This window comes from Peromyscus leucopus, chromosome X (genome assembly GCF_004664715.2).
Source record: "Peromyscus leucopus breed LL Stock chromosome X, UCI_PerLeu_2.1, whole genome shotgun sequence".
Lineage (NCBI taxonomy): Eukaryota > Metazoa > Chordata > Mammalia > Rodentia > Cricetidae > Peromyscus > Peromyscus leucopus.
Window position 1 is genome coordinate 5,605,538 of NC_051083.1, and position 27,231 is coordinate 5,632,768.

At 39.5% G+C, this 27,231-nt stretch overlaps 1 protein-coding gene across 5 annotated transcripts in view; it reads right to left on the reverse strand.

Annotated features, from left to right (window-relative positions):
* Positions 1-3,938: 3,938 nt before the first annotated feature.
* Jade3 (jade family PHD finger 3) overlaps positions 3,939-27,231 on the reverse strand; it is a 137,457-nt gene continuing 114,164 nt past the window's right edge. For all 5 annotated transcript variants that reach the window (XM_037199468.1, XM_028884698.2, XM_028884678.2 and 2 more), the window contains 3 exons: positions 10,479-10,949; positions 9,345-9,462; positions 3,939-6,944 (listed from right to left, as the gene is read on the reverse strand). In XM_037199468.1, the coding sequence (XP_037055363.1) occupies positions 6,034-6,944; positions 9,345-9,462; positions 10,479-10,949 (1,500 nt within the window). In that variant the 3' untranslated portion in view covers positions 3,939-6,033. The remainder of the gene's footprint in view (positions 6,945-9,344; positions 9,463-10,478; positions 10,950-27,231) is intronic.

The following is a 27,231-nucleotide window of genomic DNA, read 5'->3' on the forward strand; positions in this document are numbered from 1 at the left end:
TGATGTAACAAATTGTCACAAATTCAGTGCCTATTCTTATTCTTCCAAAGTCTAAAAATCACAGTGTGGGGGAAGGCTGAGTTTCTTCTGGAAACTTCTAAGGAGAATGTATTATCTGGCCCTTTGTGCTTTCTGGAGGCCATTGGATCACGGCTCTTCCATTGTCACATATCTGGCTAGGCACTTTCATCCTTCTACTTTCCTACTTTGTATAAAGTACCCTTGTGATGATATTGGATGAGCCTGGTTAATAATACGAGATAATCTCTCTATTTCAAAGATTTTTTTCAAAAGAAAAGTCTTTATTTACGAGTTAACCCCATGCAGCAGCTGAGCATGAGAGACCCTGAGTAGCAATCAAGCAAGGTTTTTTAAATAATGGCTAGGGTAGGGGATCTGGGGGAATTCCAACTCTATATAGTTACAAGCTCAGGATTGGTGCTTACTTAAGGTTAGAAATGCTTGGCTTGAACTGATTGGGGAGTTGCAGCTGCAAGGAAATTGCCATTTCCTCTAGCAATCTATATCATCATCAGACCCATTTTTTTTCTAACAATAAGACATGACATTTCTTATCTGCAGGAAATTTGCTCCCTCTATGGTATATAATCTATCATATCCCTTAGGTTATGGCAGGAAATGTCTTCCTGAGTTACTTCTAGAGGGGGGAATGAGAGGATGACAGGTTTGCAGCCATCTTAGAGAAGGGTCAGACTGGGGGCAGCAGGCCCTGAGAAACCCCCTAGAGGATGTGCTGCCCCTCCAGCCTAAGCCCTGGGAAACTCATCAGAGGACTAGACTGGGGGAAGCAGGCCCTGGGAAACCCCCTAGAGGATGTGCTGCCCCTCCACCCTAAGCCCTGGGAAACTCATTAGAGGATTAGACTGGAGGAAGCAGGCCCTGGGAACCCACCAGAGGATGTGTTGCCCCTAGACCCAGACAATTAAGAGCCACATAAAAAAAATGAGTTCCAGATATTTCAAGGATCTTAACTTTAGTTCAATTTAGAAGGCCCCCATAACCATTCAAATTACATAGTAGGTTCTGGGGATTAGGGTGTGGGTGTATTTGGAGATCCATGGCTTAATTTCTATAGCCAGTTAGATGATTGACTAGTTAGGCAGAAAGTAAGATCTCCAGGTCCTAGATCTGATGTGGGGCTTACCCTGCCAAGATTTGTTTGAATCATCCTGTTCCTTGAATACAAGTTTCTTGTTTGCTTTTGTATAAGATGTCTAATTTTTTAAAGATTTATTTTATGTGTATGCATGTTCTATCTGCATTATGTGCATGCCTGGCACCATGGAGGCCAGAAGAATGTGTTGGAGCCCCTGGAACTGGAGCCCTGGATGGTTGTGAGCCACCATATGGGTACTGGGAACTGAACCTGGGTACCCTGCAATAGCAACAAGTGCTCTTACCACTGAACCATCTCTCCAGCCCCTAAGATGATTAATTTTAATTCTTCAGTTCTATCCAAGATGGCAAGGATCAAGTGGCATTAAATCTATGACTAATCCTCAACAAAGGTTGATTTCTTCAGGGAGAAAATAAGTAGGAATTCTTGGAGATGGTACCCTGCATACAGGAATCAAGCATGATTGTACTGGCTTCCATCTTGATGCTGCTGTATACTTACCTGTAGGGCCTTGAACAAGTCTTAACCATTTGGCCTGTTTTCACATGTGCCAAATGGAGCCAAAAGTCTCATCTTCCTGTAGTTGTGTATAGGCCTGACATAGCAGTGTTTTATTATTTGAAGGCTTAACTGGTCCCAAGTGGGGTTCCTGGTTTGTCTTTGGTTGTTCTGTAAGGAACCCAAATAACTATCTTGAAAGTAATCTTTACTTTATTCTTTGTCCAAATAGTTCTGTCCATTTGGGGGATCTTGAGGGCATGACACTGGGACAAATTCTCTGAGATGCAGGCAGGCCTGTTCCTCATTGCTCCACCACTACTATTCAGTTAGCAAACATAACCGAAAAGGTTGAGTGGCCACAGTTATTGACTCAGCCAATAGCAGCCTTGTGAACACTCTCACTGTTTTTACTCCTGTAGACTCTGTTTGCAGAGACAGAGAAATGGGGAAGAATTTTAACTAGAGTTTCTATTTTCCAAAGTAGGAAGAGGAAGAGCTTGGTGGAAAAAAAAAAGCAAGGATCACAGGGCACAGGGCAGGCTTATCAAAGCAGGAAGAAGCATTTGATGCCCACGCCCCCATGAAGCAGAATGATCTAGAATAGGTACTGTCCAGCTGTGGCCATTTATTTATTTTATTGTATTTTTTTTTAGTGATGGCAGCATTTCTGTGTAATTTTAATTTTCTAAATTTCAAGTTTTTAAGAGTTTAAGGCGAGAAATGACTAAAGTAACCCATGATTTTCACATGTGCTTCAGGAAAGCAGCTCTATTACAGCACAATACTTCCCATAACTCAGCAAAAGGTGGTTCTGAAGATGTTCTCTCAGTTCTAGCCTCTGGTTGTGGTCACAGCCTGTGCTGCTCAAGGTTCATCTTTCCAGATTATTTCTAAGTTACTTGCCACTTACTTATCCTAACTGAAACAGAAGGGAATTGAAGGAATAGTGAAGGGAGGGAAAGGATGTTTGGAGCCTGGTGGTCAAAATGCTCACACCCCAATCCACCTCAACAAAATGATAAATGTATTTGGAAGTATAAAGTGGAGGAATTCACCAGCGACTAGACACAATGGGTTGTGCAATTGCCCATTTTATTGCAAAGACAAAAGTCTTTAGATCATATAATCTCTTCCATTTTGTGAAGTAAAATCATCTGAACTCCTAGAAGCCTCCTTTAACAGTGCTGAGTGTTAGAAAGTTGGCTGCAGAGAGGGCCAGCCCCAAGGTGGGACTTATTAACTAAACCTTCCTTTAAAGCCATTATCACATAACTGCTGTTTTCCACAAAACAGTCAAACTGAGAAACCAAATGTTATATAATACAGTTTTTGAAATAATACCACATGAGTTAATGGGTGCTGAATATACTTTTGCTGTTGTGTACTTTTCTTCAGTTCTTAAAGCCAGTAACGGGCTTTGCAGCTCAGTGGGAGAGTGCTTACCTAGCATAATCAAAGTCCTGGTTTCCATTCTCAGCACTGCAAAACAGAAAAACAAAACAAAACAAAAAACCCAAATAAACAAGCAAACATTAAGGATTTTGATCTTGCAGGGAAAAAAACCCCTGAGACTGTGCATTATCTGGCTTGCTCTCTACATTTAAACATTTCTTCAACACGAAAGTTCACCTCCCACTAGAAATGTACACATTCTTATAAACCCTTTGTTGGCTGTAACAGGATATACTTAGTAGTTTAAAATCTTCAGAATGAATTATCAGAGCAGTCAACTATTAACAAGTGAGGTAGGTAGAGGCAGAAACAATCACTTTTATGTTTCACTACTGATTTACTCAATGACCTTTGACAACCTGAAAATATTTACCCTTTCAAAGTCCTGCCATGAGACCATATAACCCTGATTACATGACAGACTCCCAGAGCTCGGCACTATATAATGAGTATTATAAACAATAGCTTTGTGTATCCTGTCACTTTAAATAGGATCTATGTCCCCGGCCATTTTAAATGATGATCCTAAGGTCTTTATTTTACTAGCCTGATAAATTCTGGGCAAAGTACAAAGGGTTCTCTTTGACTTCTGGTGTTGACCTGAATTGTGAATTTGTGCTTTTTCTTGATAGGGTCTTGATATGTATTCCAGGCTTGTCCTAGAAGTTATTATCTTCATGCCTCAGCCTTCAATGCTGGGATTCTAGGCGTGTGTCACCATACCCAGATGATTTGTGCTTCTAAACATTCAATTCTTCATCCCTGAACCTCTCTTCTAACATAAGTAAATTCATAGATTTTTAAAAAATCAGTATGCCAAAACAGAAAATTACCACACTGACAATAGTTAACAGTTTTCATAATTTAATGAAAAAGTATTGATAAAAAGGTGACATTTGAAAAAAGATTGATTTTATATTCAAAACTTGAATTATATAAGACAAGACAAAAACATTAACAAAGGTTAAGAGGTAATACTTCAAAGAACAAAATGTTGCAGATGCAGTTTGGGGCATTTGGAATGTATACAAACTGAAGGCTCATTTGTTTACCCAGGAATATTCTGTAAAAATATTACCATTTTATCTCCCTGACTTGAATGATATTTCAGGCAATACTCTCCCAATGGCATTACATATGGAATTTGGCTAAAGCACTGTTTTCATGTTTGCTACCTCCCCACCCCCGACTCAGAATTCAAAGGCATGAAAGGACACAGGCAATTGACTGGCCTTTAATGTAAGGAACTTACCACTCACCTCCATTATACTCTCATTACCATGAAAGTGTCAAATTTGTATGTACCTATGAGTATTCAAATAAGCAGAGGCCAAGGGTATTAAGAGGAAATTCTCTTCCTCATTTTTCAACTAAAACAAAATACAGGACACCTACTACATGTTATATTATGTTCACACACGTTCATAGGCACAAAAGAAACATTTTGAAGATGCAGCAAAAGGAGAGGCAAAATATAAAAGTTTTCAAAAAAAAAAAAAAAAAAAAAAAAAAAAAAAAGGAAAAAACAAACCCCAAAGAAGCCTTTAACAAGGTTCTATGAACGAAAGTGGGAGAGAGGCAAACTGCTCCACAGCATTGGCTAGAGGGCTATTGCCCTCTCACTGCAGCTGGCTTCTTTCACCAGCATGAAACTTCAGAAATTGAAAATGGCCTCTTGTTTGAAAAATCTCTCTATATGTTCCCAAACTAGAAGAAAGAGAATATTATTTTAAGGCTAAGAAGAAAAGGGAGCTGAGAATTACAGTCTGCCTCACATTTTTACAAACTGCTACTTCCCCCTTTTTCTTAAATGGGAAGCAAACCTGTTTCATCCTCTGCTTCAAAATTCTCTTCCTCTAGAAATGAATCAAGGCTGATTATTTGGTAATGTGGTATAAGCAAGTTCTGAAAAATGGCTCCAACTTTTATGCTTGGGAAATTGCCTTGGTTTCAAAATTCATACAAAGCTAAATTATATCCATGTGTTAAAACACATGCTTTCAAATTTGTCTGACAATAAAAATCTGTTTCAAAATTAAAGCAGGTAAGAATACTTAACCCTCTGTGCATTACACTATATTTTAATTATACCTCAATAAAAATTTTATAAACATTAAAGCAGGTATACAAAAACTGTCAGCCAAACTTCAGTCAAACTTATTTGAAAACAACACAAAAAACCCTGACCTGGTACAAATATCCCAGAAAAGGTCACACTTTGGGAAAGGCTCTGGAGGTCTTCACAAATGCCTTGAGAAGCAGAGCATTTTCCTTGGAAGTAGTACTTCTGTACTTTTGTAAACACTATCCACAAGTTAGCTTGTTAGCTGGATAAGAGAGTTATGAGTGTGTTCCCAGCAAGCAGGTCTAGGAACAGGCACTGGACACTTAGGAGAACTGACTTTATCGGATACGATACTGTGAAAGAAACTCAACCTTGCATGAAGCAAGGAAGACAATAGTAAGTGACAGTATCTGAGAATGCTGCTCTCCTGGTCTCTCCCTTGAAGAGGTTTTATAGATACCAGTGGAATTAGAATTTTTCTACAAACATGAGCACTAAGGAGTCACATGTTATAGTTTTAAAAGATAAGTAGTTTTAGTGTCTGTCATGTTCTTTTGCAAATCCATCAACAATGCAAGGATTCTTAATACGTAGATCAATCAGTGTTTTAAAGTAACCAAAAAGCAGCCCCGAAGTACTTACTGAGCAAATACTCTGGGCCCAACTATTCCCAGCAGCCTCCAACAAAGCAACCCCAGACAATCTGTAACTCTTGTAATGTGCTTATAAAAACTAGACCTGAAACCTTTTCAAAAAACGTCAAATCATCATTTTCCCTGCAATTCCTCCTAATATACACTAGAATCCTTTTGGTGTTTAGATTTCCCCCAGTATGTGGGGCAAAGGCAACGGCTGCGTTACCCTTAGGTGTTTCTGATCACCTTTGCATTGAGCTATGGGAATGAGGATGTGTCTTACTTTTCCCATGGCACTCCCGAGCAGAATCATGAGAAGGATTTTCTCTGTCAGAACTTTCTCTCTTTACCCTTGCTGTTTCTTTATTCCCCTCCCCTTCTGCTTCTGAATCGCTGGGCTCTAAATCGGGGCAATACCCATCGGTTTCCTGATATGGAGCTCTTCCTGTCGACCGCCTGAGAAGCTGTCTACCCCACAACTGCTCCTTAGAGCTCACATTCTTAGTTGGCTTAACACAATACTGGAGGTCCTCAGTGGGCCTCACCCATGTATTGGTGGCCTCCTTAAAAGACCTGCTGAAGTGTTCTATGCCAGATTTTCTAACGTTACCCTGACTGGGCAAGTGGGAACTGAGCATGGACTCCTGGTCACAGAACATCTCATCTGAATTATCTTTCTGGGTGATATTCCCAGACCAGTTGCCCTCCAGGCCATTGGAACTGGCAAGCCTGGAGTTAGGCTGACTCTTCCCATTACCAATAGAAGCCTGTCCATGGAGGGCAGCCTGAAGGGCCAGAGGCTTCCCTAATGATTGCCCATGATAGAACTCTGCAGATGGAGTTCTCTGAGCAGGACTGGAACTCTTGGCTTCACTTCGAGAATGGCTGCGGCTAGCCAGCAAACAGTTACTCTTGATTTCTAGTGGATGTCTTGGATATATTTTCACATTCGTGTCCAGTGGCTCCTCAAGCATCTGTGGGCTCCTTTTATTGTGACCAGGGGAGCTGCTGCCAGGAGAGGAAGGTTGGTTCTCGGTTTCTGTGGAGCTGTCTCTGCAGTCTTCTGAGGTTGATTTAGGCATTTTCAACTTTAAGGTAATTCGTGGTGGTGGGTAAAACAATGAGTTCTCTAGTGCATTTGTCAAAGAAAGTCCTGAAATCAGAAAGAAAGATTTGTTTAACACCTGATTTAATTATTAGCATATGTTCATCACAAAGTGAGTTCATGAATTTATTGTTCTAAATGTCTAATGAGCACCTGTCTTTGATGAGAATGTATACTATGGTGAGCAGATGGAGTGAACTACAGTACAGGATGAACCCAGAGTCCCACAGAAAGCACTATCCATGGCTTTCAACCTTTACACCTTTGCTTTCCTAACCTATAAAACAATAGCAACAACTAGTGTGCTCTGTCTTATGACTCTATCTCCATGCCTTTCTTTCTTCGTGTATGTGTGGGGGCAACTGCACGTGTGCGCATGCATACATACATATAGAGGCCAGAGGTTGATGCTAGATGTTTTCTTCAATCACCCTCTACTTTATTTTTTGAGACAGGGCTTTTCACTGAACCTAGAGTTTATCAGTTGGTTAGACTAGCAAATTCCTGGGATCTTCCTGTCTCCACATAACTAGTACTGGATTCACATCACAAGGGTGTGCACCACACAGGCTTTCTATCTGAGTGCTGGGAATTGGACTCACTAACAGAGCTGTTCCCCTAGAATTCTCTTTGCCTTTCATTGCTATAAAGAATGTCACTCACAGTGTTTTGGAATGAGTTCTTTGTGTGTTTATGATTGGGCATACAGGTAATAAGCAGGATTGAAGATGTGCTTCAAATACAAGACATTTCAGATTTTATCCCCCTATCCTCTCCAGGCATTCCCAAACAAGTAAAACAGAAAACTGCAGAAACACAGTTCAGGATTTGGTAGGGGAAAGGTACATAGGTATTTTAACTCGGCATTAGAAGTGGTGGGTGGTTCCTGAATATTGTATGCCCTTAGTCTGTAATATCCTGATTATCATTATGGGATGTGGAATCATTAAAAATATTACTGGACCCATGCTATGGGCACACATGCAATAGCATGCGTGTGGAGGTAGATGATGTTATGGAGTCAGTTCTCTCCATCTTTACATGGGTTCTAAGGATCAAACTCAGGTCACCAGGCTTTTGAAGCAAATGCTGTTACCTTCTGAGCCATTTTGCTGGCCCTGGGGGAGGTTTGATAGTGGTAAGGGCCAGAAAGAAAGAATCACAACATATAGGATTATCCAGGGAAGTATTAATTACCTGGATATATCACCCTACACCTGGCATTTGCCCATTATAGTCTTACAATATGTAGTTTCATAAAAATGAGATATAGAGAGGATGGCTTGTAAGTACCCTAAAAGGTAGCATGCATTCCCCAAGGGTTCATTTTGAACAACTACAGCCTCCATCTCTGCTAAAGATTTTGCCATCTATTGATGCTGTAAGCCATATTCTTATAATCAGAAGCCACTTGGCTGAGTCTAATCTTGCCAGCACACAGGGGGTCCTCCCTGTTGTCTTTTGCTTCTTATTGCTTTGACAGTCATGTTACAAGGTAATCTTGTGCCTGAGTATCCCTGTTACTTCCTGCTGTGATGTAGTCACAAATACCCTAGGAGCTTTTGATGCCTACCTGACATCTTGTTTCTATGTGTTTATCTTATTTTATGGTTGGCTTTTAGCAGGTGCTGATTCTATATATTTTGCCCAAGTTACCCTTAGTGATGATCAGGTTCTCCCACCTATTTCTGTATTAAAAGAAACATAGGGAAGTGTCACTGTATATGACTATCATAATGCTAGCCAAGCTTCCACTTTAGGTACTGTAATTATCATTACCTATCTCTCTCATCAAGTGGGTAATGCATGGATTTCTCTGTTGATTGCTCTATCTTCTAGTTTAGTTCTTAGTCCCTAGTACAGTGGTTTTCAACCTTCCTAATCTGCAACCCTTTAATACAGTTCTTCATGTTTAATGGTTCCCCAACCATAAAATTATTTTGTTGTTACTTCACAACTGTAATTTTGCTACTGTTAAGAATTACAATGTAAGTATCTGCATTTTCCAATGGTCTTAGGTGACCCCTGCGAAAAGGTCATTCAATCCAAGGGGTCACGACCCACAGATTGAGAACCACTGCCCTAGTAGGTTCTGAATAAATATTAGAATAATTCTTTTAAAGCAGGTGCTAGCTTCTTGATTTTAAGTGAATTTGATAATTACAAAACACTTTCATGGCTGTAATTACTAGACTTGCAACTCCTCTAATCCTATCCTCAAATTTCTTTTCCTTCCTTTCATTTTTTTCCAGGAGGGGGATTTCTACCCAGAAATTAATTTACCACCTTGTAAGTCGACAGTGAAATAGGCCACATAATTATCAGGATTAGATTGAAACAAATGAAATAATTTTTAAGTGGCATAATAGATATAAAACTAAACTGTAAAAATAATTATAATCAGAGTCTCTATATTTGCTAGGACAGTTTTAACACACAGGTTGTTACCTTCTGTAACTTCTTGGTTGATAAGCTGGACTTGCAAACCGAAGATCTGTTCTTGCACTTTGGTGTGTGACAGTTTCAGCTTTTCTCGCCTGCTTATCATATAGCATAGATTTCGGACCTACAAGCCCAATCCCCAGCAAATAAAGATGTTTGTTATATTAAGCAAATTTATAGTTGAAATTGTTCAGTTCATTCTGGTGGCTGTGGGAGTGAGGAGTGAAGGGCCACAGACCATGACCCAAATCAAAGGAATTACTATTACAGCATGACAATCATGGGGACATGGTTCCCATGTCAATCTGCTTTAAGAGCAAGTGCCTAAGGTTCTCTCTGAAACCTATTTTCTAGTCTACAATCTAACAGGATCAATATTTATGTACACAGTCTAACTGAGAAGATAATGACATCATACTTTAGTCTTCCCTTTCTATCCCTGAGTATGAATGATAGCACTTGGCATCTGTACCACCAGGCCTGGTTCATTTCTAGAATTCAACACTTATGAAATTTCCTAGGGTAAACACAGCACCTAACTTTTCTTTGAATTCTTAAAGCGCTTAATCTACCTGATGAATATATCATGAGTTTAATTACCCAGTGAAGTGGCTGTCAACCAGAGATGATTTTAGTCCCTAGTAGGAACCTAGTAAATTTGGGAAACAATTTGTCAGAACCAAGTGTGTAAGGGGACTGGCATCTAGTGGGCAGAGGTCACTGACACTGCTAAACATCCTATCCTGCCACTTACAATAAAGGGTAGTACTCCACAATAAATAACTAACGCAGCTCAAGATGTCAACAAGTGCTGAGTCCGAAAATCCCTGAGATAGTGCTTTTCTGAAAAAAGGCTTCAGTCTCTGGAATATGTCAGTAAAATATAGCTGAGCCATTTTTGACAGTGAATTAAAAAGTAAACAACAGAGAATAATAAATTCAAAGTTCATAGAGCAAATACATGAGGCCTTTCCAATCACCAGTCAAAATTTAAACAGAACCCAATGTCTGGAACCACAGTGAACTTAGATGATAAGGAAAGACATAGAAGCTCACACTATATAATGCAGTGATCATTTTAAAACTGGAAGTGGTATCTCCTATCTCTATGTAGACAATAGTCAGAGCTGGTCACCTTACCCTCTCTAGGTCCTGCCGCAGGTGCATAAACATTCTCATGCGAGTATGAATGCTTTCTTCTTTTGGCTGTACCAAGCCATTTTCCTCTTCCTCTTTTGGAGGAATTAATGGCTTGTTGAAGTTGCTTTTGCGCTTCAGTTTCCAGTAGTTATAGATAAAGTCGACAGTTAAAGCAGATAGCCTCAGCTCTTTGGCAACATCTTCTACCTGGACCAAGGTGTAGAATTCTTCCTCTAGTTCACGAAGCTTCTGTGCCCGCAGGCTGGTTTTCTCACTTTTTGCCTGGCTCTGCTCAGCAGCTCTGTGGTGGTGGTACTCAGCCTCCCCAACTTTCGGCTTGTTTTGGCTATGCTTGATGCAAAATGACTTGAACTTTACTTCATCACCCTCATCTAGGATCGTCTTCATTTCTAGGCCGTGCTCAAAGGCACAGGTGACATGGAAGGCAATGATACAGCTTTTCACAGAGCACTGAAGGAGAAAAAAAAATGTGTTAAGGCAGTACATGGGAAGAGGATAGGGAACTCTCTGTCTCTGGGCCCCAACTGTGAGCTTATAGAAAGCAAAGGAAAGACAGGGGGAAGGCTTGACCATGACAAATATTTTATAAGTAAAGAAAAAAAAGATGAAACAAAAAGAAAAAGAGAAAAATATTTTCCAAGTAAGAATTTTTTTAACAAGTTACCCAGGAAACTTGCTCATATAGAAAACAGCAAAAACAAAGGCAAAAAATATGAATTTCCATTTTTACATTTCAATTCAAGCAGCAAGCATTGAGTTGCCTTTTTTTTGAGAAGTCTCTGATTTATGTAAAGTTATATGGTTTCTTCTCTGCATCCTCCACATTACCTATATATGCTTTTATTGTAATACTTTTTATACACTCCCTACTAATAGCTGAAAAATTCCTGGACATAAAGCTTAAGACAGAAAGCTATGTCAACTACCTCTATGAATGTCATCAATTCAGGCAATACCATCAACTACTGAGAAAGCAGTTGCTCAGAATAAATGAAAGAAAAGACACAGTTAATATTATTGCTAGGACATCAATGGCTCTAAAAGGTCACAAGAACTCCAGTATCTAAACAATCTAATTTCCTGAAATTGTTCTGATACAGCTGAGCTACGCATCAGACTAGACAACTAGTCATGAAAGGCTATTTAAATTTAAATGAATTTAAATGGGGCCAAGATGTTGAGCCATGTTAGAACCCTTGTGCTACACATGCGAGGCCCTGGGTTTCATCTCCTAAACTACAAAAAAAGTTAATTAAAATTACGTACTATGAGGACCAATGGCTCAGCAGATATCTTAAGTTATTCCCTAATCTCCACATGTGCACTCCCTCGATAAATACACGTTATTAAAAAATGACATACAATGAAAAATTTAACTCCTCAGTCACATTAGCCACATTTCAACCAAACTAGATAAAACACACACACACACACACACACACACACACACACACACACACACACACACACACACACTTGGTTTTTCTTTTTTTTTTCTTGGTTTTTCGAGACAGGGTTTCTCTGTGTAGCTTTGCGTCTTTCTTGGATCTCGCTCTGTAGACCAGGCTGGCCTCGAACTCACAGCGATCCACCTGGCTCTGCCTCCCGAGTGCTGGGATTAAAGGCGTGCGCCACCACCGCCCGGCACATTTGGTTTTTCAAGACAGGATTTCTCTGTGTAACAGTCCTGGCTGTTCTGAAACTCACTCTGTAGACCAGGCTGGCCTTGAATCACAGAGATCCGCCTGCCTCTGCCTCCTGAGAGCTGGGATTAAAGGCATGTGCTACCACAGCCTGGCAAGAATAAATATTTTTTAAAAGAAGAAAATAGTAGGATTTTTTTCATAGTTAAAGCAAGTGCTAATTCTTTTGGAAGCCTGCATTTGGAGGCCACTATGCTTACTATACATGCGTTGAAGTCTTGATAATTAAACAGAGAACAAGCTTGGATACAAATTAAGAGAAAGAACACAATACATGACAGTCTTCTTAGAAATTCAAGATACCCAACAGAAATGCAAACAAAATAACAGCAGCATTATTTTCTAATAGTCGACTTTTCCTTTTTACCACCAAAATGTACAAACCTTCAGTTATAATATCATATGACTTTAAAAAATATTTGTTTTATGTGAATGTGTATGTATGTTTACTATGTGTATGAAGTACTCATGGAAGTCAGAAGAGGTGTCAGATCACCTGGAACTGGAATTACGGAGTTGTAAGCAGCCCTATGTGGGTGATGGGAATTGAACCTGGGTCTTCTATAAGAACTACAAATGCTTTTAACTGCTGAGCCATTTCTTCAGCTCCCAGAATGATCTTTTGTAAAACTAGATGGTTTTATGACAGTTTGCTAAGATATATTCCTAATTATCATCTATGCATTTTTATTTGGTGCAAGTCTATATTTCTATGTTCTATAACTTTGATCTGAGAGACAATTTGTTTTTAACACCATATTGATAGTTGCTGAAGAATGTCTTTTCTTATTTGTTGTATAATTATTTCATTTCTCTTGAATATTCAATCCTCTTCTCTTAACACAATGCTGTCAACCATCAAAGCAATTTTTTGGAGACAGGTTTTCTCGTGTTAACAACCCTGGCTGTCCTGGAACTCAATATGTAGACCAGGCTGGCCTTAAACTCATGAAGATTGTCTGTCTCTGCCTCCCAAGTGCTGGGATTAAGGTGTGTACCACCAACTGCTGGCAGGAGGTTTACACTTAAACTCAATGGGATAAAAGAATTTCGGGAATGGGACATAATTCTAATATCATCTAACCCAGCCTCACATTTACTATTAATTAAACTTCTAAAAAGTACCTGATTTAGACATGTCCCTTTCCAATTAAGTGGTAACTTAGCCACATACTAGATTCTTTCACTGAAAAAAGCTCACATTCTCACAAAAACATCCCTCCTTAGCTCTGGATAGTTTTTGGAAAATTTGGTTATATTACATGGAAATATGTATTCTTAAAATTTCCACATATTTGACAAACCTCATGAAAATGAGGATGATGGTAAGCTCAAGATGCATTTTTTTTTTCGAGACAGGGTTTCTCTGTGTAGCTTTGCACCTTTTCTGGAACTCGCTTTGGAGACCAGGCTGGCCTCGAACTCACGAAGATCCGCCTGCCTCTGCCTCCTGAGTGCTGGGATTAAAGGCGTGCGCCACCACCGCCTGGCATGATGCATTTTTATCTATTTTTTTTTATTATCACTTGGCTAAAAAACTATACAGATACTTAAAAACCAAACAGTAAAAGGCATATTTTAAAAACAACCATAGAATGTTAAAACAGATGTCTCTCAGGACAAATTTATAGAATGTAGAGAAATAAATTATTTAAAAGACAAATACATGGATGATAGTAAAGAATGTTTCTTAGCAAACTCTGCCATAAAACCATCTAGTTTTAGAAAAGGTTATTCTATTGTATTTGTAATTGGAGGTCTGTACACTTTGGGGCTAAAAGAGAAAAGCCCAGCCAGGTTTTGGAGCCAAACATTTATTTACTGCTATTATAAAATAATGCTATGAAAATTTATGTAGAAGTTTTTATTTATGTTTTCATTTCTTTTGCATAACGTATAGCAAAGGATTAACCTTGCCCAAAGAAGAATTTGGCCCTTTGTCTCTAGTACCTGAGAAGTAACAAGCCTTTGGGCTGGTCTGCTATGTACAGTCTATGCTAGCTGTGTGAGTATGGTAGAGGCTTTGGGTTACATGCTATCAACCTGCCTTCCAGAAGGACCCAAGAACAAGGTGTCAGGCAAATGGATAGTTCACTCTTTCTATGTGGTGAATCCCCAATATTACCTCTGGCCTCCAAGGCTCTGGTGAGTGGAGAAATAAACACTGAATGCATGGATTTGGGATTGGTAAGGAGCATAACACATACAGCTCCTTGGATAAGCTGTGGCATTTAGGTAGGGAGTGGAGGGCATGGTGGTCACTGACCCTGACCACTGTAATGAGTCATAAACACAATTATCTGAAGACTACTGTGGAGACTAAGAGCACAGAGTGCTTGGCCTTTGGGGCTGATACTTGGCCATTAGGTAGGTCTAATCTAGGGGTAGCAACTTATTTCTGCAGCCTTCTTTGGGGTTATTAATTCCTGGGTGGGGTCCGGCAGGCAGAGTGCTGAGTTTCCTTGATTCTTTCTGTCTGGTACAGAACTTCGTGCACTGTTTGCCTCCCTATTCTTTGATGCACTTGCAGAATACTCCTAAGCATATGCATTAACTGGCCATGTAAGCCTTAAATCAAATATGAGGATTTGGTGTGAATCTTGCTATATCCCAACACACACACACACACACACACACACACACACACACACACACACACACACACACACACACAGAGACAGAGAGAGACAGACAGACAACCTGCTTGGCTCCTGGGCTGCTCACTACAGCCAGCATTGGCTTCTAGTGGCTAAAGAGGGGAAGCTTCTAGAGCAAATGCATTCCTGATATGTACAACGTATCTTGGATAGGTCCAGCCCTATAGGAGCAGCAGCATATAGCACCAATTTGTAATGTGGGAAAAGAGGTATTAAGATAGATCCAATTCCCTCCCTTCCCCAGAGCTGGTGCATTCTAATATTTAAAGACTGGGAAAGGAAGCTGTATAAATTATATATTTTAAAAAAACCAATCGATTTATCTTTTTACCATAGTTTTAAGCCTTTCCAAAAATTGTTTATAGTTTTATTCCTATTCTTACTTTAAGCTGCTTCTATTTATATCTTTTATATCTGTATTTTAAAACTGCTTATTCTTTTCCTCAGCTTCATTTTCCCCCTTTTAAACCTTGCTGCTGCTTTCCCCCCTTTTTCCTATTCCTCCTTTATTTCATTTATTACCTTTATTCATTTTTTAGTTTGGGTTTGCCTTGAACTTCCAATCCTCCTTCCTCCCCCTCCCGTGTGTTTGGAGATTACAGGTGTGCACCACCTTTATTAATTTTTTTTGAGACAGGGTCCCACTAGGTGAAACCTGGCTGGTCTAGAACTTCCTATGTAGACTAGGTTTGTCTGGAACTCATAGAGATATGCCTGCCTCTGCCTCTTTAGTGCTGGGATTAAAGGTATGTGCCACCACTGCCCAGCTCTACCTTTATTAATTTTTAACTCCATAGTTTATTCCACATTTTGCCACGTTCTTTTATTCATAAAGATTACATTTTAGGTCGGGCGGTGGTGGCGCACATCTTTGATCCCAGCACTTGGGAGGCAGAACCAGGTGGATCTCGGTGAGTTCGAGGCCAGCCTGATCTACAGAGTGAGATCCAGGACAGATGCCAAAACTACACAGAGAAACCCTTTCTCAAAAAACAAACAAACAAAAAGATTACATTTTAATTTTCAATTTTGTATATGTGGGTGTCTATACATGCCATGTGGATAAGAGTGCAGTGTCTGTGGAAGCTAGGTGGCTTTGAATCTCCTAGAGCTGGAGTTATAGGCAGCAGCTGTGAGTAACCCAACTCATGCTGGGAAACAAACCTGGGTCTTCTGGAAGAGTGTTATGTACTATTAACTACTGATACATCTCTACAGCCCTGCCACTTTCTTTTCTACAGCTACTGGTGATATAGCAGTTTGACTTTTGTTATATGTTTTATATTTGCTTTGTTTTGGTGTTGTGAGGATTAATCACCAATGTCAACTGACAGGTTTTAGAATTATCATGAAAACTTCTTTGTGGTGTCTTTGAGACTATTTCTAGAAATATTTAACTGAGCAAGGAAGGCTGACTGAATGTGAGTGACACTATCCTCATTGGTTAGGGTTCGAGAATGAATTAAAAAGGAGAAATTGAGCTGAGCATCCATCTCACTTTCTGTTTTCTGACTGCAGACACAATATGACCTGCTGCCTCATTCTTCAGACATTGTGCTTTCCCTGCCATGGTAAATTGTATCTTCCAATTATGAGCCCAATTCAACCCTTCCTTAAGTTGCTTTTGTTAGGTATTTTGTCACAGAAACACATAATAAGTAACTAAAAGATGTGTTGCTGTTACAGCATTTTCGTTTTCTGACTGGTACTCATTAGGCCCTCAAGGGAAGGCTGCTGACTAAAGACCTCCATACAAACCCAGAATCTACTTAATAATAGATGCACAAATTGTAATACAGAAATAGGAAATACAAAAAATAGAAAGAAAGAAGCAAGGCAAAATATGCAGATAGTATGTACCTGGGACACCCAGGGTCTGATATATGCATCTTTAGCAGTTCTTGTCATGCCATGTGAATAATATCCACTTTATTGTCTTTAATCCTTATCAAATAGATGGTGTCAGAACAATTTGGACACAGATCTGAGTGTGGTGGCACTCAGGAAGCAGAAGCAGGTGGATCACTGGGAATTCAAGGCTAGTCTGGTCTATATAGGGAGTTTCAGGACATCCAGAGCTACATAATGAGACTGTCTCAAGAAACAATATATAATTTATTCTTTACTGTAGACTGATTTTTCTTTGAGCTGAGACACAGACACAGCCAGCACAGAGTGCAAACAAGAACAGCTCCCTCAGACACAGACACCTCTTGCACCTATTGGAGGAAGAGATGGGTAGACACCAGTGCAAAAATACATACAACAGCCTAAAGAGCAATATGGCACCACCAGAACCTAATGGTTCTACAAGACCTGAACATCACAACGTAGAAGAAACAGAAGAAAGCAACCTTAAAAATAACTTTATGAAGATGATAGAGGCCTTTAAAGAAATGAAAAATTCCCTTAAAGAAATTGAGGAAAAAACAAAAAATGGGAAGAAATCAATAAATCTCTTAAAGAAAACCAAGAAAAAGCAATTAAACAGGTGAAGAAAAACAGTTCAAGACCTGAAAATGGAAATAGAAACAATGAAGAAGACACAAACCAAGGGAATGCCAGAAATAGAAAATCTGAGTAAATGAACAAGAACTACAGATGCAAGCATCACCGACAGAATACAAGAGATGGAAGAGAGAATCTCTGGCGTGGAGGATACAATAGAGGAAATAGATTTGTCAGTCAAAGAAAACACTAAAGCCAAAAAAGTCCTAACACAAAACATTCAGAAAATCTGGAACACCATGAAAAAGCCAAACATAAGAATAATAGGGATAGAAGGAGAATACCAACTCAAAGGCACAGAAAATATATTCAACAAAATCACAAAAGAAAACTTTCCCAACCTAAAGAAGGAAATGCCTATGAAGATACAAGAAGCTTACAGAACACCAAATAGACTGGATCAAAAAACAAAACAAAACAAAACAAAAAAAAAAAACACCAAGAAAACCCCCCAAAAACAAAAAACAATCCCCCACTACATAATAATCAAACCACTAAACATACAGAATAATGTAAAAATATCAAGAGTTGCAAAGGAAAAAGACCAAGTAACATATAAAGGCAGACCCATCAGAATAACACCTTACTTCTCAATGAAGACTCTGAAAGCCATAAGGTCCTGGACAGACGTTATGCAGACACTGAGAAACAATGGATGCCAACCCAGACTATTATACCCAGCAAAACTCTTAATCGCCATAGACAGAGTAAACAAAATATTCCATGATAAAAGTAGATTTAAACAAATATATATCTATCCACAAATCTAGTCAAATTCAGAAAGCACTAGAAGGAAAAATCCAACCTAAGGAAGTTATATACATCCATTAAAACACAGGCAATAGATAATCCCACACCAACAAATACCAAAGAAGGGAAACACACAACACTATCACCAAAAAAATAACAGAATTAACAATCACTGGTCATTAATATCCCTTAATATCAATGGACACAATTCACCTATATAAAGACACAGGCTAACAGAGTGGATATGAAAACAGGATCTGTCCTTCTGCTGCATACAAGAAACATACCTTAAGAAAAAAAAACACATCTCAACTTCAAAGACAGGCTGAGAAAAGACTTTCCAATCAAATGGACATAAAGAAGCAAGCTGGTGTAGATATCCTAATATCTAACAAAATAGACTTCAAACTAAAATCAATCGAAAGAGATTGGGAAGGACATTACATATTTATCACAGGGAAAATCCACCAAGATGAAGTCTCAATTCTGAGCATTTATGCCCCAAATAAGAGGGTACCCACATTTGTAAAAGAAACATTATTAAAGCTTAAATCACACATCAAACCCCACTGTTGGGGATGTCTTTCTGTATGCTGTGAATGTGTTGCTCTGATTGATTGATAAATAAAATGCTGATTGGCCAGTAGCCAGGCAGGAAGTATAGTATAGGCGGGATAAGCAGAGAGGAGAATTCTGGGAAGTAGAAGGCTGAGTCAGGAGATGCTGCCAGCCGCTGCCGCCATGAGAAGTAAGGTGTAAAGTCCCGGGGTAAGCCACAAGCCACGTGGCAACTTATAGATGAATAGAAATGGGTTAATTTAAGATTAACTAGATAGCAAGAAGCCTGCCATGGCCATACAGTTTTTAAGTAATATAAGTCTCTGAGTGTTTACTTGGGTCTGAGCAGCTGCAGGCTCAGACAGGACTGGAGAAGACTCCAGCTACACCCCACACACTGACAGTGGGAGATTTCAACACCCCACTCTCACCAAAGGACAGGTCTGCCAGACAGAAACTTAACAGAGAAATAAGGGAACTAACAGATGTTATGACTCATATGGACTTAATAGACATCTACAGAACATTCCACCCTAACACAAAAGAATATACCTTCTTCTCAGCATTCCATGGAACCTTCTCTAAAACTGACCACATTTTTGGTCACAAAACAAATCTCAACAGATACAAAAACATTGGAATAACCTCCTGTATATAACCACCATGGCTTAAAGTTAGATTTCAACAACAACAAAAATTACATAAAGCCTACAATCTCATGGAAACTGAACAATGCCCAACTGACTCACCAATGGATCAAGGAAGAAATAAGAAAGAAATTAAAGGTACTAGAGAGATCAGGAATACAAGGAACATACCTAAACATAATAAAGGCAATTTACAGCAAGCTGACAGCCAACATCAAATTAAATGGAGAAAAAAAATCAAAGCAATTCCACTAAAATCAAGAACCAGACAAGGCTGTCCACTCTCTCCATATCTATTCAATATAGTACTAGAAGTCCTAGCTAGAGCAATAAGACAACAAAAGGAGATCAAGGGGATACAAATTGGAAAAAAAGAAGTCAAACTTTCGCTATTTGCAGACAATATGATGTAAGTGACCCCAAATATTCTACCAGAGAACTCCTACAGCTGATAAACCCCTTCAGCAATGTGGCAGGATACAAGATTAACTAAAAAAATAAGTAGCTCTCCTATATAAAAATGATAAATGGGCTGAGAAAGAAATCAGAGAAACATCAACCTTCACAATAGCCACAAATAATATAAAAATAACTTGGGGTAACTCTACCTAAGCAACTGAAAGACCTATATGACAGGAAGTTTAAGTCTTTGAAGAAAGAAATTGAAGAAGATATCAGAAAACGGAAAGATCTCCCTTGCTCATGGATAGGTAGAATCAACATAATAAAAATGGCAATCTTACCAAAAGCAATCTAGAGATTCAATGCAGTCCCCATCAAAATCCCAACACAATTCTTCACAGACCTTGAAAGAACAAAACTCAACTTCATATGGAAAAACAAAGAACCCAGAATAGCCAATCCTGTACAACAAAGCAACCTCTGGAGACATCACCATCTCTGACCTCAAGCTCTACTATAGAGCTATAGTAATAAAAACAGCTTGGTATTAGCATAAAATCCGAAATGTGGACCAATGGAATCAAATTGAAAACCCTGACATTAACCCTCACACCTATGAACACCGGATTTTTGACAAAGAAGCCAAGACTGTACAATGGAAAGAAGAAAGCATCTTCAACAAATGGTGCTGGCATAACTGGATGTCAATATGTAGAAGATTGCAAATAGATCCATATCTAATGCCACGCACAAAACTCCAGTCCAAGTGGATCAAAGACCTCAACATACATCCAGTTACAATGAACCTGATAGAAGAGGAAGTGGGAAGTAGCCTTGAATGCATTGGCACAGGAAACCACTTAAATATAATACTGGTAGCACAGACACTGAGAGCAACAATCAATAAATGAGACCTCTGAAACTGAGAAGCTTCTGTAAGGCAAAGGACACGGTAAATAAGACAAAATGACAGCCTACAGAATGGGAAAAGATCTTCACCAACCCCACATCTGACAGAGGGTTGATCTCCAAAATATATGAAGAACTCAAGAAACTGGACATCAAAATACCAAACAATCCAATTAAAAAAATGGGCTACAGAGCTAAACAGAGAATTCTCAACAGAAGAATCTCAAATGGCCAAAAGACATTTAAGGAATTGCTTAACATCCTTAGTCATCAGGGAAACGCAAATCAAAAGAACCCTGAGATACCATCTTACACCTATCAGAATGGCTAAGATCAAAAATAACTGGTGACAGCTTATGTTAGAGAGGCTATGGAGCAAAAGGAACACTCCTCCACTGTTGGTGGGAGTGCAAACTTGCCACTTTGGAAATCAGTATGGAGGTTTCTCAGAAAATTGGGAATCAATCTACCTCAAGACCCAGTGATAGCACTCATGGGCATATACCCAAGGGATGCTCAAGCATACCACAAGGACACTTGCTCAACTATGTTCATAGCAGAATTATTCATAATAGCCAGAACCTGGAATCAACCTAGATGCCCCTCAACTGAAGAATGGATAAAGAAAATGTGGTACATATATACAATGGAGTACTACTCAACAGTAAAAAACAATGACATCATGAAATTTGCAGGCAAATGGATGGAACTAGACAATATCATCCTGAATGAGGTAACCCAGACTCAGACAAACATGGTATATACATAAGTGGATACTAGATGTAAAGTAAAGGATAACTAGACTACAATCCACAGCCCCAGAGAAACTAGGTAATAAGAGGGACACATGGGTCCCCCTGGGAAAGAGAAATAGATGAGCTCTCCTGAGTAAACTGGGGGTGAGGGGGGCAATAGATGGTAGGAAATGCGGGATGGGAGCATGGGGGAATGGAATGGTTGAGCTGGAACAGGGGCAGAGAGGGAGAGCAATGAGGGAGATATCTTGATAGAGGGAGACATTGTGGGGATAGAGAGAAACCTGGTGTGAGGGAAGTTCTCAGGAATCCACAGGGATAACCCCAGTTTAGATTACTAGCAGTGGTGAATGGGGTGCCTGAGGTGGCCTATCCCATGGTCAGACTGGTGAATGTCCTAACAGTCACCATAGAGCCTTCATCCAGTAACTGATGGAAACAGATGTAGATAGCCACAGCCAAGCACCAGGTCAAGCTCCAGAAGTAAAGTCAAAGAGAGGGAAGAGTGATTCTATGAGCAAGTGGCATCAAGACCACAATGCGGAAACTTACAGATATAACCGAACCAAGCCAGTGGGAACTCATGAACTTTGGACTGACAGCTGTGGAACTTGCATGGGACTGGACTGGGCCCTCTGCATGGGTGATAAAGTTCTGTAGCTTGGTCTGTTTGAGGGGCCCCTGAGGGTGTGAATAGGATCTATCCCTGGTGTATGAACTGGCTTTTTGGAGCCCATTGCCTATGGTGAGACACCTAGCACACAGCCTTGATGCAGGGGGAGGGGCTTGGACCTGCCATACCTTTTTGGAGGAGGGGATGGGGGATAGGACGGGGCAGGGGCGAGCAGGAGGAGGGTTAGGGGAGATCTGTGGTTGGTATGTAGAATTAATAAAAAATTTCTTAATTAAAAAAACAAATTGTGGCCGGGCGGTGGTGGCGCACGCCTTTAATCCCAGCACTCGGGAGGCAGAGCCAGGCGGATCTCTGTGAGTTCGAGGCCAGCCTGGGCTATCAAGTGAGTTCCAGGAAAGGCGCAAAGCTACGCAGAGAAACCCTGTCTCGAAAAACCAAAAAAAAAACCAAATTGTGAAATATGTGAAAAAAATGAAGTGCTTTCCTAGGTGGGTGGAGGAGAATGCCCTTTTATGTTGCTATGTGCACATATGTGGGGGCTTGACGTCAGCTGTCTTCCTTAATTGCTCTCCACCTTATATTTGAGACAAGGTCTGTCTGTCTCTGAACATGGAGCTCACTATTTCAGCTGACTGGCTAGCCAGTTAAGTGATTCCAGGATCTGTTTGCTTCTGCACATCACTCCCAGTGCTAGGGTTATAGATGTAGGCGGCCAAACATTTAGTTTTAAATAGGTGCTGGGGATTCACATTCAGTTCCTCATGCTTGTGCAGCAAGTACTTAACCATTAAGTTATCCCTCAGAATTCCTTTAATCTTATTTCATTTTCCTCATTATATTACTTTTAATAGTCACTGAAAAAAAAGTACTTTATTTCCCAGTTCCACACTTCTTGAAGATTTTTATCTTTTAGAAGTTAATTTCCATTATAACTGAACTCACATGGGCTTAAGAGTAAACTCATGTTAGCTTTCCAATTTTTTTTTTTTTTTTTGGTTTTTCGAGACAGGGTTTCTCTGCGTAGCTTTGCGCCTTTCCTGGAACTCACTTGGTAGCCCAGGCTGACCTCGAACTCACAGAGATCCGCCTGGCTCTGCCTCCCGAGTGCTGGGATTAAAGGCGTGCGCCACCACCGCCCGGCTAGATTTCCAATTTAAATTCTCTATACTTGTATGTGACTTCAGACAGGCTCATATCTCTCTACCATCAATCCAAGCCACAAATGTTGGATGATTCTATTCAGATTGGCTGGCCAAATGAATGTTAGGGATTTCTATCAATAATCAGATTTACTCTAGGGAATAATAATATGGACATATGCAATTATAAGCAGTCCCACTAACTTGTATATTTATCTTTTAGTTTCTATGCTAAGCTCTCTGCCATTTTAATTAGTGTTATTGTCTCCACTTATAGATGTGCTAGCTGAAGCCCAGAAAAGTTAGGTAACTTTTTTTTAAAGTTAGGTAACTTTTATAAGCTTACGTAACCAGCAAGAAGACCAGGTTTCAAATCCTGGGAGACTGGCACCAAAGAGTATATTCCTCCTTTTATCTCGTCTCTTCTTTTTCCCTCCCCACTCCCTCCCATCTTTTCCTTCTTTCCATTCTATGTTTTAAGAAAGGGTCTAACTATATATGGCCTAGGTTGGCCCTGAACTGGTGGTACTATTGCTCCAGCATTCCAAGTGTTAGGACTTATAGGTGCACGCTATCATGCTCAGTTTCAAAGCCATATTTTTTTTCTAGACATGGTCTCAATTTGTAGACTAAGCCAAGCCTCAGGATCTAGAGAGACTTCAATATAAGATACAGAACAGAGAAATTCGAGAAATCTGGCAATTAGAGCAAGTATGTCTAGAACCTGGACAAAATCCAGGGCTTCCTAGACATCTATCTTGAACCCAGACTAGCATCTGCTAAAGGATTATCAGAAGCCTTCATGTTCAAAAAAGGCTATTTGTTTAAATATTGTCTATAGCTGCCTTTGCATTGCAAAGGTGGTGTTGAGCAGCTGTGACAAGAAACTACATGGTCCACAAAGCCTAACATATATTTACTATCTTGCTATTTATAGAACAAATTTACCAGTCCTTGCTCTAACCAATAAAACCCCATATAATCTTTGATCTTCTTTTCCCAAACATCCCATTCTCATCTTGCTGGAATCTTTCTTGTTGATCAAATAGGCCAGGCACACTCCTATCTCATGGTCTTTTCAATGGCTGTTTCCTCTGCCTGAAACACTTTTTATCTTAAACATATGCATAGCTTTTTCTCTTGCACTAAGTCTTTGTTTATATGTTACCTCCATAGTTAGTCTTACCCTAATCACTCAGCTTAAACTCATGCTCCCTATATCACATTTCCCAACTTCTTACTGTCTTCCACAGTCTTTTCTATAGCAGCTATCACCTTATAACATTTTATTTAACATCTATTGCTTACTGTCTACTTTTACAAACTAAAATATAAGCTCCACAGTGCAAAGTTCTTTGTTATTTCATTGGTAGACCCAAACCTTAGTATACAATTAGGCATACACATTTGCTGAATAAATTAAATCTTTTATACTAAAGTTTGTGATTGAGATGCAGTTCAGTGGTAGAGCATTTGCTTAACATACTTGAGATCTTGGGATTAATCCCTAGTACCACACAAAAAATAAAAATGCACAATAGCCTCAATTTAGGGAGATTTCTCTAAAATCAAGAATCTGAACTTTAAGAAATGAAAATAAGAACCATTGGTCTGCAGATGAGAAACTTCCTCTAGAATGTTCCATCTATTCATCTGTTCATCCATCATCCATCCATCAATCTAGTGTCTATCATGTCAAGGTGTGGGAAAAAGCATAGAACAACATTAGGGAAGATAAAACTCATAAACAATATAACAGAAGACAGAGTGTGGAGCCTAAGGCTTCAATGCAAACTCAGATCTGCAAAGGCTAAGGCCAATGTTTTCTCTCACTAGCTATGTTACTAATTACTAACCAGTATAAAAATAATCTTTAACAGCAAAATAGTGGGAAATGCAGGTACCATAGTGAGAATAAGTAATTTATTGAATATGAATTCAATCTCCACTGTAAAATTAAATAATACACATGAAAAATATTTTGTTTTAATGGAAAATATGTATTATAAATTAATTTGATACAAGGAAACATATGTGTATTTATTCAGTGTACCCTAAATGAATACTAGTGGGGGAACAGTGTATCATCTTGGCCTTTAAGAGGCTCATATATGGAGAGCAAATAGGAAGGAACTTAGATAAACAAACAATGTGTTAGGTTAGTGGCTTAGGATTTCTATTGCTGTGATAAAGTATCATGACCAAGTCTGGCATGGTGGTCCATGCACTTAATTCCAACACTCAGGAGACAGAGGTATATGGATCTCTGTGAGTGTGAAGCTAGCCTGGTCTACAAAGTGAGTTCCAGGACAGCCAGGGATGTTACACAGAGAGACCCTGTCTCAAGGAAAAAAAAAACTCCAGAAAAAACAAAACAACAACAAAACAAACAAACAAACAAACAAACAAACAAAAAATAAAAAAAACTCAAAAGTAACTTGGGGAGAAAAGGATTTATTTCATCTCAGAACTTGCATCATCCAGGGAAATCAGGATAGAAACCCAAGGCAGGAACTGATGCAGAGGCCCTGGAAGAGTGCTGTCCACTGTCTTGCTCCTTATGGCTTGCTCAAACTGCTATCTTATAGCACCCAGGACCACTAGCCTGGGACTGGCACCCCCACCCTGCAGTGGGCTGGAACCTCCCACATTAGTTGTCAATCAAGAAAATGCACCACAGGCTTGTCTACAAGCCAATCTATTTAGGGGCATTTTCTCAACTGAATCATTTCCAAAATGACTCTATCTTGTGTCAAATTAACATAACACTAGCCAGCACAGTCAGTGTGTGTGTGTGTGTGTGTGTGTGTATATATGTATATATATATATATATCAATATCAGGGAAATATTTTTCCTTTATAAACACTAAAATGTTATAGCTAAGATAAAATCAGCTGAAAGAAATTTTTAAAAAGATAAGTGCTCATATGTGTTAGATGAGAAGTCTGAAACCTGCTAAGCAGCAGCGAACTAGGGCTGGAGAGATGGCTCAGAGGTTAAGAGCACTGACTGCTCTTCCAGAGGTCCTGAGTTCAATTCTCAGCAACCACATGGTGGCTCACAACCATCTGTAATGAGATCTGGTGCCCTCTTCTGGCCTGCTGTCATACATGCTGTATACATAATAAATAAAATCTTAAAAAAAAAAAAAGCAGCAGCGAACTAAATGAAACACCTAGAGCCACTGCCCTAGGTTATGACATTACAGAGACTCCTTTCTCTGAAGGTCTGCAGGAAAATCTAATATCAACCCGTCTTCAGCTTACACACAGTAAGTCTATGGAATAGAAGGTCAGTCCTTCCTTCCTTACAAGTCCTTACAAGCAGTGCCATCTTATTATGTTTGGAACAGAAAGTGAAGTGATATTGTACCTCAGATATCTCAGAACACATTACCTGTACTACCACATGCAACATAGATGTCTATGAGAATGACTTTCAAAACTAGTCGCCAGACTTTATCTATTCAAATGTACCTTTCCACACCCAAATGTTCACAGAGCCATCTATGTAATCATCCTGGATCTTAAATTCATTGACAATTAATGGATAAGACTCATCATAACACGGGCTATATAGCTTAGTTATAGCTTATTCCCACTCAGAATGAAATCACTCAGCTTCAGAGTCAGTTAACTCATGAGTGCTGACATTAAAAGATAAAGGTTTAATACCACTATGAGTATTATTCTGAAAAGGGTCTCACTATGTTGTTCAGGCTGGCCTTGAACTCCTGAGCTGAAATGATTCTTCTGCCTCAATTTCCTGAATAGCTGGGCCTAAGGTGTATATCACTATGCCAGGCAACCAATATGAATGCTAAGAACATTTATTGCTCTTTCAGAGGATCCAAGTTTAATGCCCAGAACCCATGCTGGGTGGTTCACAACGACCCGTAAATCCAGCTCCTAGAGATCAAACACCCTTTTCTGGCCTCTGGGGGTACCCACACACATATGGTAACCCCACACATACACACAAATAAAAATAAATCTTTGAAAAAGAAACAGGCGGAATAACTCAGAACCAACATCTGAAAAAGATTACCATAAACTATCTCTGGAATGG